Source organism: Chenopodium quinoa, unplaced genomic scaffold (assembly GCF_001683475.1).
Source record: "Chenopodium quinoa cultivar QQ74 unplaced genomic scaffold, ASM168347v1, whole genome shotgun sequence".
Classification (NCBI taxonomy): domain Eukaryota; kingdom Viridiplantae; phylum Streptophyta; class Magnoliopsida; order Caryophyllales; family Amaranthaceae; genus Chenopodium; species Chenopodium quinoa.
Window position 1 is genome coordinate 6,266,742 of NW_018743175.1, and position 13,975 is coordinate 6,280,716.

General features: G+C 37.0%; 1 protein-coding gene across 4 annotated transcripts; it reads left to right on the forward strand.

Annotated features, from left to right (window-relative positions):
* Window positions 1-254: 254 nt before the first annotated feature.
* Window positions 255-12,535, forward strand: LOC110732785 (protein transport protein SEC16A homolog). 4 transcript variants are annotated; one of them, XR_002513518.1, is made up of 14 exons: window positions 255-2,527; window positions 2,660-2,977; window positions 4,272-4,400; window positions 4,488-4,610; window positions 4,714-4,884; window positions 6,777-6,914; window positions 7,073-7,207; window positions 9,633-9,760; window positions 9,847-9,955; window positions 10,045-10,425; window positions 10,557-10,712; window positions 10,812-11,101; window positions 11,293-11,417; window positions 11,578-11,684. XR_002513518.1 is itself a non-coding variant. In XM_021912790.1 (14 exons), the coding sequence occupies exons 1-14, from the start codon at window positions 803-805 to the stop codon at window positions 12,062-12,064; spliced, it is 4,233 nt and encodes a 1,410-aa protein (XP_021768482.1). In that variant the 5' UTR covers window positions 263-802; the 3' UTR covers window positions 12,065-12,535. The 4 variants fall into 4 exon arrangements, 3 of the variants coding, with proteins under 3 accessions (XP_021768482.1, XP_021768480.1, XP_021768481.1); XM_021912790.1 differs by lacking the exon at window positions 11,293-11,417 and having other exon boundaries at window positions 263-2,022; window positions 2,080-2,527; window positions 11,578-12,535; XM_021912788.1 differs by lacking the exon at window positions 11,293-11,417 and having other exon boundaries at window positions 263-2,527; window positions 11,578-12,535.
* The last annotated feature ends 1,440 nt before the right edge of the window (window positions 12,536-13,975 follow it).

Sequence of the window (13,975 nt, forward strand, 5' to 3'; positions counted from 1 at the left end):
AACAGCCTCTAAGTTAAATTGTAGTTGAGATTAAAATGAAAAAGCGGTCAATAGTTGGGATTATTTTTGTTAATTTTTTCTATAAGGAACAAACGAGATGAAACAACCAATCAAATCAGATAAACAATAAAAACTGTTTATTAAGTGACAATTTCGTATATAAATCAATAATTTTTTAATTAGATGTGACTTAAAATGCCATTTTAAGGAGTTTTTTAAAATTTATGTATGATATTGTCATTTAATAAAAAAAAAAAGAAAAAAGAAAAAAAAAGGTGGCCTTTGGTGTGGGGTTGGTTGGAGTCGTGGGGGAAGGAAATTCATACGGTCATACCTCTGCGTCGAAGACAATAACTACTACGGACTACGGAGTACTGTCTTCCCCCTCTCTCTATCAGTTTATTTTCCTCCTCATCTGACGCGATCAAATATCACCTACGTTTATGAAAGTTTGATCTGTAAGTTCAAACTTAATAATTTGCTTCCTCTGTTGACTTCTGTGCTGCTACAACCAACTCAGTTTGCTTTTATTTTTTAGCTTTATATGTGCAATTTTATTTTATCTTTATTTATTTTTAATTATATAGGAGAGGAACAAGAGGAGAGTGATTTGCGAAAGCCTTGTATTTGGGGCCTTGTTCTATTATTGTGTTTGAATTTGATTTTTGATTTGCTTCTATATGACTTCGGATCTTAATTTTCTAGAATTCCAGTTGAGAGCGGGAATTTTGTAGAGTTTTAGGGTTTGTAGAATTGGGGTGGTTGTTATAGAGTGATTTGTTAGGTATTTATTTTTGATTTAATGGCGTCAAATCCTCCATTTGAGTTGGAGGATCAGACGGATGAGGATTTCTTTGATAAGCTAGTAAATGATGATGATGATGACGATGTTAGCTCGAAAACCACTGGATTGGTTCATGCTTCCGATTTATTGGACGGGAATGAGTCTGATGAATTGAAAGAGTTTGCTAATTTAAGTACAGGCGAGATAAGTCGTGGAAATAGTGGCGCGGAAACGGTTAAGGTGGAGGGGAACTGTGATAATCTGGGGATACAGAGTCTTGAAGCAAGGGGAGAACAGGTTGTTGATGGGGAGGCTAATTCTTCGTTAGTATCATCAGATTCGCCTGTTTTGGACAATGGGCCTGTAACAGGTGACGGGGATATGTCTTCTGAGGTTCAGTCAGGGTTGATGAGAGAGATTAGTTGCTCACCTAAAAGTGGTGTTAAGGAGGTCCAATGGAGTGCTTTTACTGATTCAGCTATGCACGGTAGTGGTGGTGTTGGATTTTATGACGAATTCCTTGCTGACTTAGGAGGGGGGGAACTGGGGAATTTCCATACCGAAGCTAAAGCTGTGCCTGGAAATGAGGCAAGGAAAAATGCAGTTACAGAGAGTTTGTTTAGTCAGGCTGAGTATCAAGGTTCAACTGGGGCTTTTACTGAAAAACCTCCAAATGGGGGAGATACATATAGCATCGAGTATTGGGAAAGTCTTTACCCTGGATGGAAATATGATTCAAACACTGCACAATGGTATCAGTTGCATGGTAGTGATGGAGTTTTAAATGGGCAGGAAAGCTTTGATATCACTGCTGGAAGTATACAAGGAACCTTTGGTGCAAATGGAGACAGCCTATCGGAAACTTCTAATGTCCAGTCATCCCAAAATTTTAATGCACAACAAACAGCTCAATCTGCCGTGGGAACTATAAGTCAATTAAGTATAACTGAAAATTTATCCGGACACAATTCCATTCTGCAACATTATGAGGAACATCTGTATCCAGCACATATGATTTTTGATTCTCAGTACCCTGGCTGGTATTATGATACAATAGCTCAACAATGGTTTTCTTTGGAAGTTTATCATGCAACGGATCAGACTAGGAATCCACAGGTTCAAAATGGATTCCTCTCCTCAGCAGGTTATTCTCATGCTAGTAGTACTAGTAGTCAGGGCATTAACAATGATGGGCTACAAGGTCCCAGAGGTGAAGGCCTGGAAAATTTTGTTGCTACATCCATTATAGACCATGACCAACAGGGTGCTCAGTTTGGGAGTGTGAACGGGCCTACTACCAATTTTAGTGTGGTTCCGTCGTGGCAAAGATTCAATGATAACAATAGCTATGGTAACAATCAATTGTGCCAAGAGATTCCCTCTGGTTCCACAGGAGCTTTGGAAACATACAAGCAAACAACTCAGAGTAATGATAATTCAAATTGGGCTGGTGGCTTGAACAATTTTTCTGCTGAGAATAATTTTCAGCTGTTTAATCATGCTCAACAAGCTCTGCAAAATGAGCAGCCAAGTCAATACCCAACTGGTCATTACAGCAGTCAACATGCAGCTGCTGTTCCCCAACCCTTATTTTCTAATGCTCACCATGTCTCTTGTTCACCAAGTGAGGGAAGGTCATCTGCAGGTCGACCTCCTCATGCTTTAGTTACTTTTGGGTTTGGGGGGAAGCTTGTAGTTATGAAAGATAATAACACTGGTGGGTTTTCAGCACTTGGAAGCAAGGTATATTCTCTCATTTATGCTTTATTATGTCAAGTTAATGTAGCTCTCATCTTAGATTTGGACCTCATTTGGTGATTTCGTCAGTGTGCCCCATATTTTATCATATTTAATTTTCCATTCCCCCTTTTGCAGGATAGTGATGGATGCTTCTTATCTGTACTCAATTTGATGGAAGTTGTGAGTTTGAGCAAGGGTCCGTCTTGCTCTGAGACAAGTGCTTATAGCTACTTCCATTCTTTGTATCATCAATCCTTTCCTGGTCCTTTAATTGGTGGTAATGTGGGAAGCAAAGATATGAATAAATGGATTGATGACAAGATATCAAACTGCGAATCTCTGGAAATGAATTATGGTAAACGTCAAGGTTCGAAATTGCTTCTTTCATTGCTAAAAATTGCTTGTCAACACTATGGAAAACTTCGATCCTTTGGCGGGGATACTGGGCTGAAGGTATATATGTTTTTGAATCCTGAGGTGGCTGATCTATAGTGTTGGAATCTTTTTACCTTTGTTGCATCTGCTATTGATTATGAACTGTTAATAGCTCCCACTCCCACTCACCCTTCCCCCCTCCCCCCTCCCCCCTCTTCCCCCTTCTCATTTTGAAGAGTTTTCATAATACGAGTTTTTTTGCTTCTTTCCTGGCATTCACTGTGAACTACCCAGTGGCTTTCTCCCCCCTTTGATTGTGCTTATAGCATTTTCCTTTAGGCAATCCACAACTTTTGAACTGCATGTGAACGACATTAAGCAAAATGATAGATTTCTATTTTGGTAACCATTAATATGTTTACATTTTTTGGCCGTCAGTTGTAAGTTCTCTCAGTTTGGTATTTGGGAGGTACTGCTTGGCCCTTTTGCACGCTGAAAGAAATGGAGAAGGGATTGCTTGTTTTAGTTCAGGATTAAGTTTCGTATTATTGGGCGACAAATCCCATACCTAATTTTTTTCTTTTGCATTTTTTTGTTTGGAAAATTTAACTGGGATAGTTTTAAGTTTAGGTTGTCTTTTCAAATTAAAAGCATTTATATAGTTTTTAGAAATATTTTCATTATTGAGGTTTTGTTTTGGTATGGGAAGTCAGCATTATGTCCGAATCTGCACTTTTTGCCCTTTTTTTTTGAGATAATTCATACGCATGATTATTTAATCTTGTGAGTTTGAGCCAATTTATGATGGCTATTTGTGAGACTTGTTGCTGGTGCAATAATCAGGATATTTTGGAGGGATAAAAGGAGATAGTTTTTGATGCGGGGGAATCGAGAGTTGAGGTTACAAGGTTTCTTTTATTGGAAACTGAACAACTTTGCCGGAGAATGTTATTGTAAAATAGTACATGAGAGTGCATTAGCATGGGGACAGGAAACTAAAAAGAGTGAAGAATTCACCTTAGTAATTTTGTATGTTGTGAGGAGTGTTTTCCACGTAGAAACAAGTGCTTCAAGGTTTAATGCTCTTACTTACAAATTAGATGTTCAGGTTCAGAAGCAAAGCTTGTAATTTGAGTGAATTCTTAATTGGCTTTTATATGGCACTATTTTCTGATATTCGAGTGTTAATTTTTCTCTGTGTGTGCGTGTGTGTGTAGGGGGGTGGGGGGGGGGGGGGGGGGGGGAGGGGGTGGTTGGTGGGAATTGAGAATAAATGAAGCATGGGTTCCTCATCGGTCATATTACTTGCCGTTCAATTCGTCAGAACTCAGAAATATTTAGGAATAAAAGCGGTTTCTTCCATATATGTTAGGAAAATGACCTTCCAGAATCAGCCGTTGCCAAACTCTTTGCATCTTCCAAGAGGAGTGATGGCCAGCTTAATGATTATAATGCAATTTCTAAGTGTTTGATGACCTTGCCTTCTGAAGCACAAATTCAGGTATACTGGGCCTCCCTGTATTTCTTTCATGTTTTAACCAGTATTATTACTTCTGTGAAAGACTGAAATGGATACTTGCTATTTTAGACAACTGCTACTGAGGTACAAAACCTTCTGATATCTGGTAGAAAGATGGAGGCTTTGCAACAAGCTCAAGACGGTCACCTCTGGGGATTTGCTCTAATTCTTGCCCGAGAACTTGGGGATCAGGTTTGTACTTGTAACTTCTCATCTTCTCTTATTAGATCAGTCTAGGCTCCCTGGCTACTTTGTTTAATGAATTTAATTAGTTGATTATTGGTATAATTTGCAGCTTTATGCTGATACCGTGAAGAAAATGGCAGTTAGCCAGCTAGTGGTTGGCTCACCTTTGAGAACTTTGTGCCTTTTGATAGCAAGAAAACCTGAAGAGGTTTTCTGTAATAGCACGATGCCTTCTAATGATGTGTATGAAGCAGTAAATATGTTGCCACAGTCTGGGCAGGTACGTAACTTCTCTTGTTATTGCTTCATTACACTGAGAAAAATAATTGAATTTTACATATCAATAAATTGTTAGAAAGAATTGACATCATTAGTTCAGGGTAGTTAAGAGGTTCAGTAAGGGGTTAGGACTGATGTCTAGTTGCACTATCCAACCCGCTATTTATTTTTTATATGATTTTGTTACGTCAAACAGACTTCAGAAAAGCTAGGTAGTATTCTAGAGTCGAATGAACCTAAACTAAACATTTTGATCAAACGGACTAGATAGTTTACCAAACTAGAAACGCTAGAATTGGCGAAAATCAACTCACTTAATTGCACAAGGTTTATCACAAACTTTACATTTTATTGATCTCAATCATAAACAAATTAATAAAATCATAAGGCCCTTTACATAGGCACTATAATTTCTTAAATAATCTAACAAAGAACACAAATTAATAAAATCATAAGGCCCTTTACATAGGCACTATAATTTCTTGAATAAGCTAACGAAGAATCCTACTATACATAGAAAATAAACCCCTAATTCGTAAAATTAATTAAATCCTATGGCCGCCCTTTTCTTCCTCTCCCCCTCCCCCTAACTTCCATGGCAGCCTCTTCTTCCTTCCCAATCCCATATCCTTTCATGGAACCCCCTCCCCACCATTGTATATACCTTGGCCTTTCTTTCACACACCTGTCTCACCTGTATCATACCCAACCCTTCAAACTTGGAGGTTTGAAACTTTGAATTGTTCAGTTCCTGATTCCTGTAAAATACCCCTTCAAGTCTTCTCCTGATCACACCTCTTACTGGCCTACAACAAAAAGCCCTAGTCTCTAATAAGAGATGAATTTCAAACTGTTTAGAGCGGTTCCAGATTATGTAATTCAATAGATTCCATAAGCTGCCAACTAGAAGTCTAAAAGCATTTCTAGATGATAGGTACTTGTGAAGTTGTGAGTATTATAGAAAATAATTAATTCTAGCTAGAGTAAAATAGGTAAAGTAATTATATGTTGTATTTTTTGTTGAAAAATTCAGTAGTCCTATCATCCAACATTAATTTAGCCAAGTTTACAAACATTATTAATCTACTACTTATATATCAAGACAATTATTACATTGATGTCTAAATTATTTGATATGATTATTGTCCATCGCCAAAGGCACATCAATTTCCACAAAAATATTATCAATTGAGAAAATTAGATAACTTTTCGTGCAAACAGCAAGGTTTCTGGGTTGCTTCAACTTAAGGGCAATACTTGTACTGTTATACATACAGGGGAAAGGGGGTCTATGAGGAGGGGGTTGCCAAGATAGGATGGTGAGGAGGGGAGTTGTGGAAGGGGATGGAATTATGGGAGGACGAGAAGGGGCTTCCATGGGTTTGGAGGAGGGAGAGCGAAGAGGCTTCCTTGGAAGAAGTTTATTGGATTTGATATCTTGCTTTCACTTTGTCTGAATCTTTACCATATAGTCCCTTCGGCCTCAAATAATCTTCCTGTCACGTAACTTATGTTAGGACATGCATTTTAAATTTTTAGTGGGGTTAGGATTAAAATGTGAAAGAGTGTTAGTAGAGGGGTTCTTCTCACATGGGTTGAATAATTTACAATTTTAAGTAAAGAAAGTTTTTTTTTTTTTTTTTTTATTTTATTTTTTTTTTATGGATTTCTTTAAAAGATAACATGAAGATTATTTGGTGGCATTGGCAACGGGAGTATAATGTATATTTTGATAATTTTTGCCTACCTAAGAGAATTGAATTGTAAGAACTGTCAATAGTACTGGGAAATTATGTTGAATGTCCCATAAATGTTTGATTTAGCTTTGGTGATGCTTACTTGAGGTGTTTACAATATCTTTTATTAAACGTTGGTGTCACTCTCAAATTTCAGTATGCTAAGCAGAATGCAGGTTTTAGCATGCTGGAGAACTGGGAGGAGAATTTGGCTGTAATAACTGCAAATAGAACTGAGAATGATCATCTTGTGATTATCCATCTTGGAGATTGTCTACTGAAGGAAAAACATGATGTATGTTTTCCACTTTATTCTGGGCAGCTGTTGGCTGTTAGGTTTTGTTTATGTTCTTTGTTTGCAACTTCAATATTGCCATTTCCATCCATTAGTCTACAGCTGTAGAAAAGTTATAAGATTTTTCAGCTTCATCTTATATGAGTCCAATTGTATAGGTTATTGCTGCACATATCTGCTACTTGGTTGCAGAGGCTGGATTTGAATTGTATTCAGATAGTGCAAGATTGTGTCTCATTGGTGCAGACCACTGGAACTTCCCAAGGACGTATGCTAGTCCTGAGGCAATTCAGGTGTTATTTTAGTTTCTTGTATTTCCTTTACAAGTTACTTCAGCTTTTTTATGCATGCAGTTAGACTTTTATTGTGATGTTTCCACTAGCTAGAGAACTCCGCATTTATTTATGCCTTATATGCTATACAAATCGGGGATAAAATAGTCCTTTGTATTTTTTATTATTTTAAATTGTATCGTGTGTCTGTCTGCACTCAATAGTTTATCACATTTTGTGCGCACTAGTTTAACTAGTTGAAAAACTGTTATCTAAGTTACTATCTTATGATTTTCTCCCTGACCATCAATGATCAACGTATAGATTCCTTCTATTCGTTTTTTTTTTCTTCTTATGTCGGGTCTTGGGTTGAGGCTACTATTCATGGAGGGGACAAGAACTTGGGTCTAATATTATCTGGCATAAACATTATTCATATTTCTACTCATTGACTTAAGATCCTTGCTTGATGTTGGGTTGATTTTACATGATTGTAGTGTTCATGGGAAGTGTTGATCTCCAACTCTTCCAAAGCTTTGTTTTGGAGTAATGGATTGCTGCCAAAATATGTATTATCTTGAGTGAACTAAGTGAAAACTATTGTACTCTGAAATCAACTGGAAGTTTGTTTTGAGTTTTGTTTACGCTCTCATTTTAAGTCATTATCAAGCAATGTTGGAACTTGGTATCGAATCACCTCAGCTATAAACATACTTTTATATGGCTTTTCTCTGAATTTGTTCAACTGCCAGATCTTGCTGACAGTGCTCGTCACTAGTTCACTACTGTATGGCCTATTGGCCTGTGGCTTTGGGGTAAGGAATGAACAATAGTGACAGGGTTTAATTTGCTTCTTTAGCTATGCCCAAAGATTTCCTGTCCAATCCCACTTGCCAAACAAGAAAGAAGCCAAGTGGGGATGGATCTAGATTTATTTAAGCATTCAGGCCATAAAAATTGTACTATCAGATGTTCTACACTCAACAAGGTCATGTACTTGAGTTTTCTACTATCAATCATAGGGCAGGAAGGAAGCTTTTTGTTGGGAAACCCAGCTCCTTGTTTTCATCTTTTTGTCAACCTATGCCTGATATCATCCCCACATCTCAGTTTCTGTCTAAAAGATGTATTCTACATACCCACAAGTGCACACCCATGAAATTGTAGATTAATTGACATGCCATGTCTATACCCATCGTTGGTGCAGGATGGGTCGCTGGAATTTGATTTTTTTTTTTTTTTTTTATTCTCTGATTGCGGGCCTTGTGGCTCATCTACACCCCCCCCCACCTCCTACCTCCCTCCCCTTTTTTTCCCATTGATTTGACTTATTACCCGAGTCAAGTGCTTTTGATCCTAGGCCAGGAAGCTTTTGTTGGGAAACTAGCTCCTCTTTAAAGTTTAAACCTTCTCTGATCTCATTCTACATTCCTTACCTACCAGCGCACACCTATGAAAATATTGATTTGTTGGCATGCCATGAGAAAGGTCCGAGTGTTTTGACACTGGATCGTTCAGTGCACTTATGCTTAGAGGTTGGCAAGGGTGCAAGCCCTTGAGTGGAAGAGGCTTGAGCAAATGAAGCGTACAAGCAAAGGTGTTATCTTATAAAGGGACATTTTTTCCTATTGGCAACAAAAGGAAGGGGATACGGTTGATCAGGCGCTTGTGCAGGCAGGAAGCAGGCACAAGTGAGACTGACAACCAGGAAATCAAGAGAGGGATTTTTCGGAATTGTATGCGTTAGGATGAGTTACAACACGATTTCTATATTTGTGCAACAACACAACACTTGTATCAAAGTAAAGCTGGGTAAGAAGCTTTGATTCTCACTACTCATGATTCTCTAAAGAGTTTTCTTTTGGAGATGCAATATTTTCCTTGTGTTTCCGATTGACAATGACATTATAATTACTCAGTGGCCTAGAAATTTAAAAGGAAAGTCCTTAAGGAGGTTGGATTCTAACTCCTCCCCTACTTAAGATGTTGAGCTCTAGATAAGTGATTTTGTTTTTTAAATCTTGAAAACTATTGTCTTTGGATCGCTGCTGGATGGTGGCGGTTGTATGAGTTCTCTCGTGTCTCGTCTAAGTTGGCTTCTTTGTTGGGTTTCTTGAGGTTGTGGAGATGTGCTTTGAACTACTTGGAATAGTTTCTTGAGGTTGCAAGTGAGCTTCCTGGATTCTTCTCGTCTCTGTTGCCTTTTCTTGAGGTTCTGGAGTTGTGCTTCGAACTTGTTGGAATAGTTTGCTTATAGTAGCTCTCTGCACTTGATAATCTAGGCTGTTTTATTTTTAGTTTTTATTTTATTTATGCACCATCCTTTCACTATCCATCATATAAATCTATGCCTCCCAATTTAATTTTTTTATTTTCTGTTGGATTAAAATATGTAGTAATAGAAATGGTCTTGAAGATTATGTTTGGTTTTTGCTTGTTACTGCAGATGACAGAGCTTTATGAATATGCAAAGGTTCTTGGGAATTCTCAGTTTGTCCTGCTTCAACTGCAGCCATACAAACTTATATATGCGCACATGCTGGCTGAGGTTGGAAGGATTTCGGATTCATTAAAGTATGTATATGAGCCTTTTAGTTTAATTGTTAAAGACATTTTTCCTTTGATTTTTTTTTTTTTTTTAAGATGATGGCATAATTCAGATACTGTCAAGCTGTTTACAAATCTCTGAAAATTGGACGGTCACCGGAGGCAGATACATTGAAACAGTTGTTGTCATCTCTTGAAGAGAGGATTAGGACTCACCAGCAGGTTTGACCTCAACTTTTCTTTTGCTAAGGAGTTGTGGTGCAATTTCTCTAACTTTTTTGTTTTTTTGTTTTTTTGGGTAACCTTTTCAGAGTGGATATTCAGGTAACTTAGCTCCAGCAAAGATAGTGGGTAAATTGCTGAACTTTATTGATAATACAGCTCATCGTGTTGTTGGAGGACTTCCGCCACCTGGTCCTTCGTCTTTAACAACACAAAGTAGTTATCAAGGCAGTGAAAATCAATTTCAGACACTGGGCCCTAAGGTGACTGGTAGTCAATCAATCATGGGTGTCTCATCACTGACACCATTAGCATCCATGAATGTAACGAGCAGTCAGTCAACCATGGGTCTGTCGTCACTGACTCCATCAGCATCCATGGAGCCCATAAGCCAGTGGGCAGTAGATGAAAGTAAAATGACATTGCAAAGTAGAAGCGTTTCTGAGCCAGATATTGGTAAAACTAAGCCGGTATAGTCACATGCTCTTGTGTACTTATATTGTACTTCCCAATCCCTTAACACACACACACACACACACACACACACACACACAAACCCGGTAGTTGTTAACTTTTATCTTTCAAATTTGATATGAAATAGGATCAGGTTGATTCTTCAAATGAAGCAACTTCTTCCAGTACAGTGGTAAAACAATCTGGTTCAGCAGGAACATCTCGCTTTGGTCGTTTGAACTTTGGTGCTCAGATCTTGCAAAAGACTGTTGGATTGGTCTTAAAGCCTCTTCAAGGCCACCAGGTAAGACCATCTATATTTATGTTTAGATTTCTTCCGTACCTGTACGGAATATATGAAACATCTGTATCTTACTGATTGGTTATGCTTATTTTATGAAAGGCTAAGTTGGGGGACACAAATAAATTCTATTACGACGAAAAGCTAAAGAGATGGGTGGAGGAAGGTGCTGAACCAACTCCTGAAGAATCTGCTCTGCCACCACCACCGACTGCTGCCTTCCAAAATGGAAGGTCAGACTATAATTTGAAGAATGCTTTGAATGATGGAATGCATGCCATTAATGGTGATCCAGGATCTAGTAGTTCAACCCATGAAAGCAGCCCTGCTATACCATCTATGCCTAGCTCAAATCAATTTTCAGCACGCGGTCGGATGGGTGTACGATCAAGGTATGTATGTATTAGCTATCTCTTGATTTTAGTCCTCTTTTGAGATCCTTCATCTCTGTTAGACTTATGCAGTGGTTGGAATATATTGCTGGAGTTGTGATCTTCAGCTCAGGTCTGATTCAGTTACCCTGTGCTCTGGTTGCATTATCAAATCATATTTTTGACAAACTTTATCCCTCCTCCACCCTCAGTGTTTCTGGTGAACTGGAAGATTTTAAGGGAAAGAAGCTCTCCCCTTGTTCGTATAGATTACATGAGTAAATTTTATAGCTTGAATGACATCTACCTCCACTTGGCTGCTGCAAACAGCAGTTTTGTGAGCTCTTTTCTGCGCCTCTTTTTTTTTTTTTTTTTTTTTTTTTTTTTTTTGGGGGGGGTGGGGGGGGGGATTTGTGGTTATTCTCTATAATGTGTTAATCTTTCTAAAAGTGAAGTTTGTATATATTTTTCTCAGTAGTGAATTTCTCTCTGTTTAGGTACGTGGATACCTTCAACAAGGGTGGCGGGGCCTCTACAAATCTGTTCCAGGCACCATCTGTACCGTCAGCTAAACCTACTAATCTCACTGGCACCAAGTTCTTCATTCCCCTGGCTGCACCGACAAATGAACAGACTTCAGGCACTGAATCTGGAAGCGGAAATGAAATTTCTGGAAGTGGAGAAAATTCTTCTAGTGATCCTTTCCAAAACCTAGCACCTTCACCCATTGGAACAATGCAGAGGTTCTCTAGTGTCGATGCCTTACCTAGCAAGGGTGCAATGGACAGTGGGATAAGCTCTCTTGCAACTCAATCTCGTCGTACAGCTTCATGGAGTGCAGTTCAAAATGATACATACACTCCACCTTCAACAAGTGAGATTAAATCTTCCCCACTTTCGTTTATGCCTGGTGATCAGTTGCTGGGTAATCTGCACATGGATAGAGACAATTCTGGAAATGACCTCCAGGAGGTTGAACTTTGAACTGGGGTGCTGTAAATATCTAGTTTTGCATTTTATGATTAGTATGAAAAACACAATTAGAAATTATCAAGGCCAAAGCTATTGAAGCCCAGCGAAGTGGAGCTTCAAGTTCTAGATACAAAAACTTCCTTTTTCTTCACTCTTTGCCTCCTGCAAATATGTCAGAAAATTGTTAATCTTATTATTGTACTAATTACTAATTAGAGGTAGGATGTTGTAGTCGTTAGATGGACATACTACATGGCAAAAATGAGTTGGGGCACCTTGTACAGTTCCATTTTGTTAGGTTCATTTGAAATGTACTATAGTGAACGGTTAAAGGTGGATAGGAGGGAAATATGTCAAGGCGAGATTCAATAATGTAACGACAGTTTTCATGTTTCATATTGCTGACTTTATCACAAACTTTTAAATAAGGTAGGCGTATACAAATATTGTCAGACAAGTGCAAATAATATTCAGTTTACCTGATTTGATTTGTTCTGATTTAATTTTTAGATTTGACCTAAACATTAAAAATGCACTTTTCAAATTTGAAAATTTCATAAATTTTTCAATTACAAAAATAAAGATATTCAATGATAAATAAATGCAAATAAAAAGATTTGGTAACTATCTAAAGTTGATTTTTGGTCTCTATTTTTTTTTTTTTGAAAGGTTTGTTCTCTATTTTATGATTAATAAACAATAATCATCCAAACGAGAAGAAGAAGAAGAAGGAAAAAAAAAAAACCCTTATCTAATATGAATAATAATCACCTATCTTTTTTATGATAAAATGGTTTTTTTTTTCAAATTTAATATCATACCACTAATAAATAAGGCCGGTCTCACAACCAGGCCACGAGACATCGACACTTGGCATTTCAGTTTTTCGCCAAGTGCCGAGTCACGTAGGCGACAAATAAGTATTATTGTGGCACATATGATGCTAATTAAGCGAAATTTGAATAGATTTTTTTAAGGTAAAAATGTTGTACAGTGTTTTATTATTGATAGAATTCTAATATTTCATATATATAAAACTAATCACAACTTTTTATAAATATCGTATAACTCAATTCTATTTCCATCATCAAATTCTTTTTAAAAAGGTCTTTAAAGTAAGATCCATTTATAACATATTTAATCACAAACTTTTATATGTAGCTGGTCAAATCGTGTTACCAACTATTATAAGAGTTACTTTGTGAGTGCTATAGGGGTTACTTGATCAATGTTATAGTGGTTACTCAATTAGTGTTATAGATAGGGGTTACTTAGTTAGTGTTAAAGGTTACTTAGTTAGTATTACAAGGGTTACTCGGTCAGTTTTATACGAGTTACTTTGTCCGGATGGTATGGCTAGTCGCGTACAAAATGCGTTGTTATTTAATTTATTTTAAAAAAATAATAGAGAATCAGTAAAAAAAAGTTTTAATATGTAAAAATAATTTTAGTTTCATAAAAATACTTTAAGTTCAGTGGAAATAATTTAAGCTCAATATAAGTAATTTCAAGTCAATAATAAAATATAGATATCTATTTACAAACAAAACTACAAAAAGTACACTATTATATAAATATAAGCCATATGATATCGTATGTCTAAATATCCTACATTATCATAATGGATTATATGACCGTATTTATTAACATTCAAGTAAAAATGTTATCCTAAAATTTTATCAACCATCTGGGCATCGCCTGGACACAAAACTAGTATATACATAAAGAAATGTTTTTTCCCAAGATTTTGAGAGTCACCTAGGATTTTAATTTTTTATAAATTATTAGAGTGTCATGTAGGATTAATATTTTTAGAGCGTCACGAGTAGGATTATGCCACGTAGGATTATTATTTAAAAGTGCCACGTAAGATTAAAATTAAAGGTTTTAATTTATTATAAAAATAAAATAACATCTTTTAAA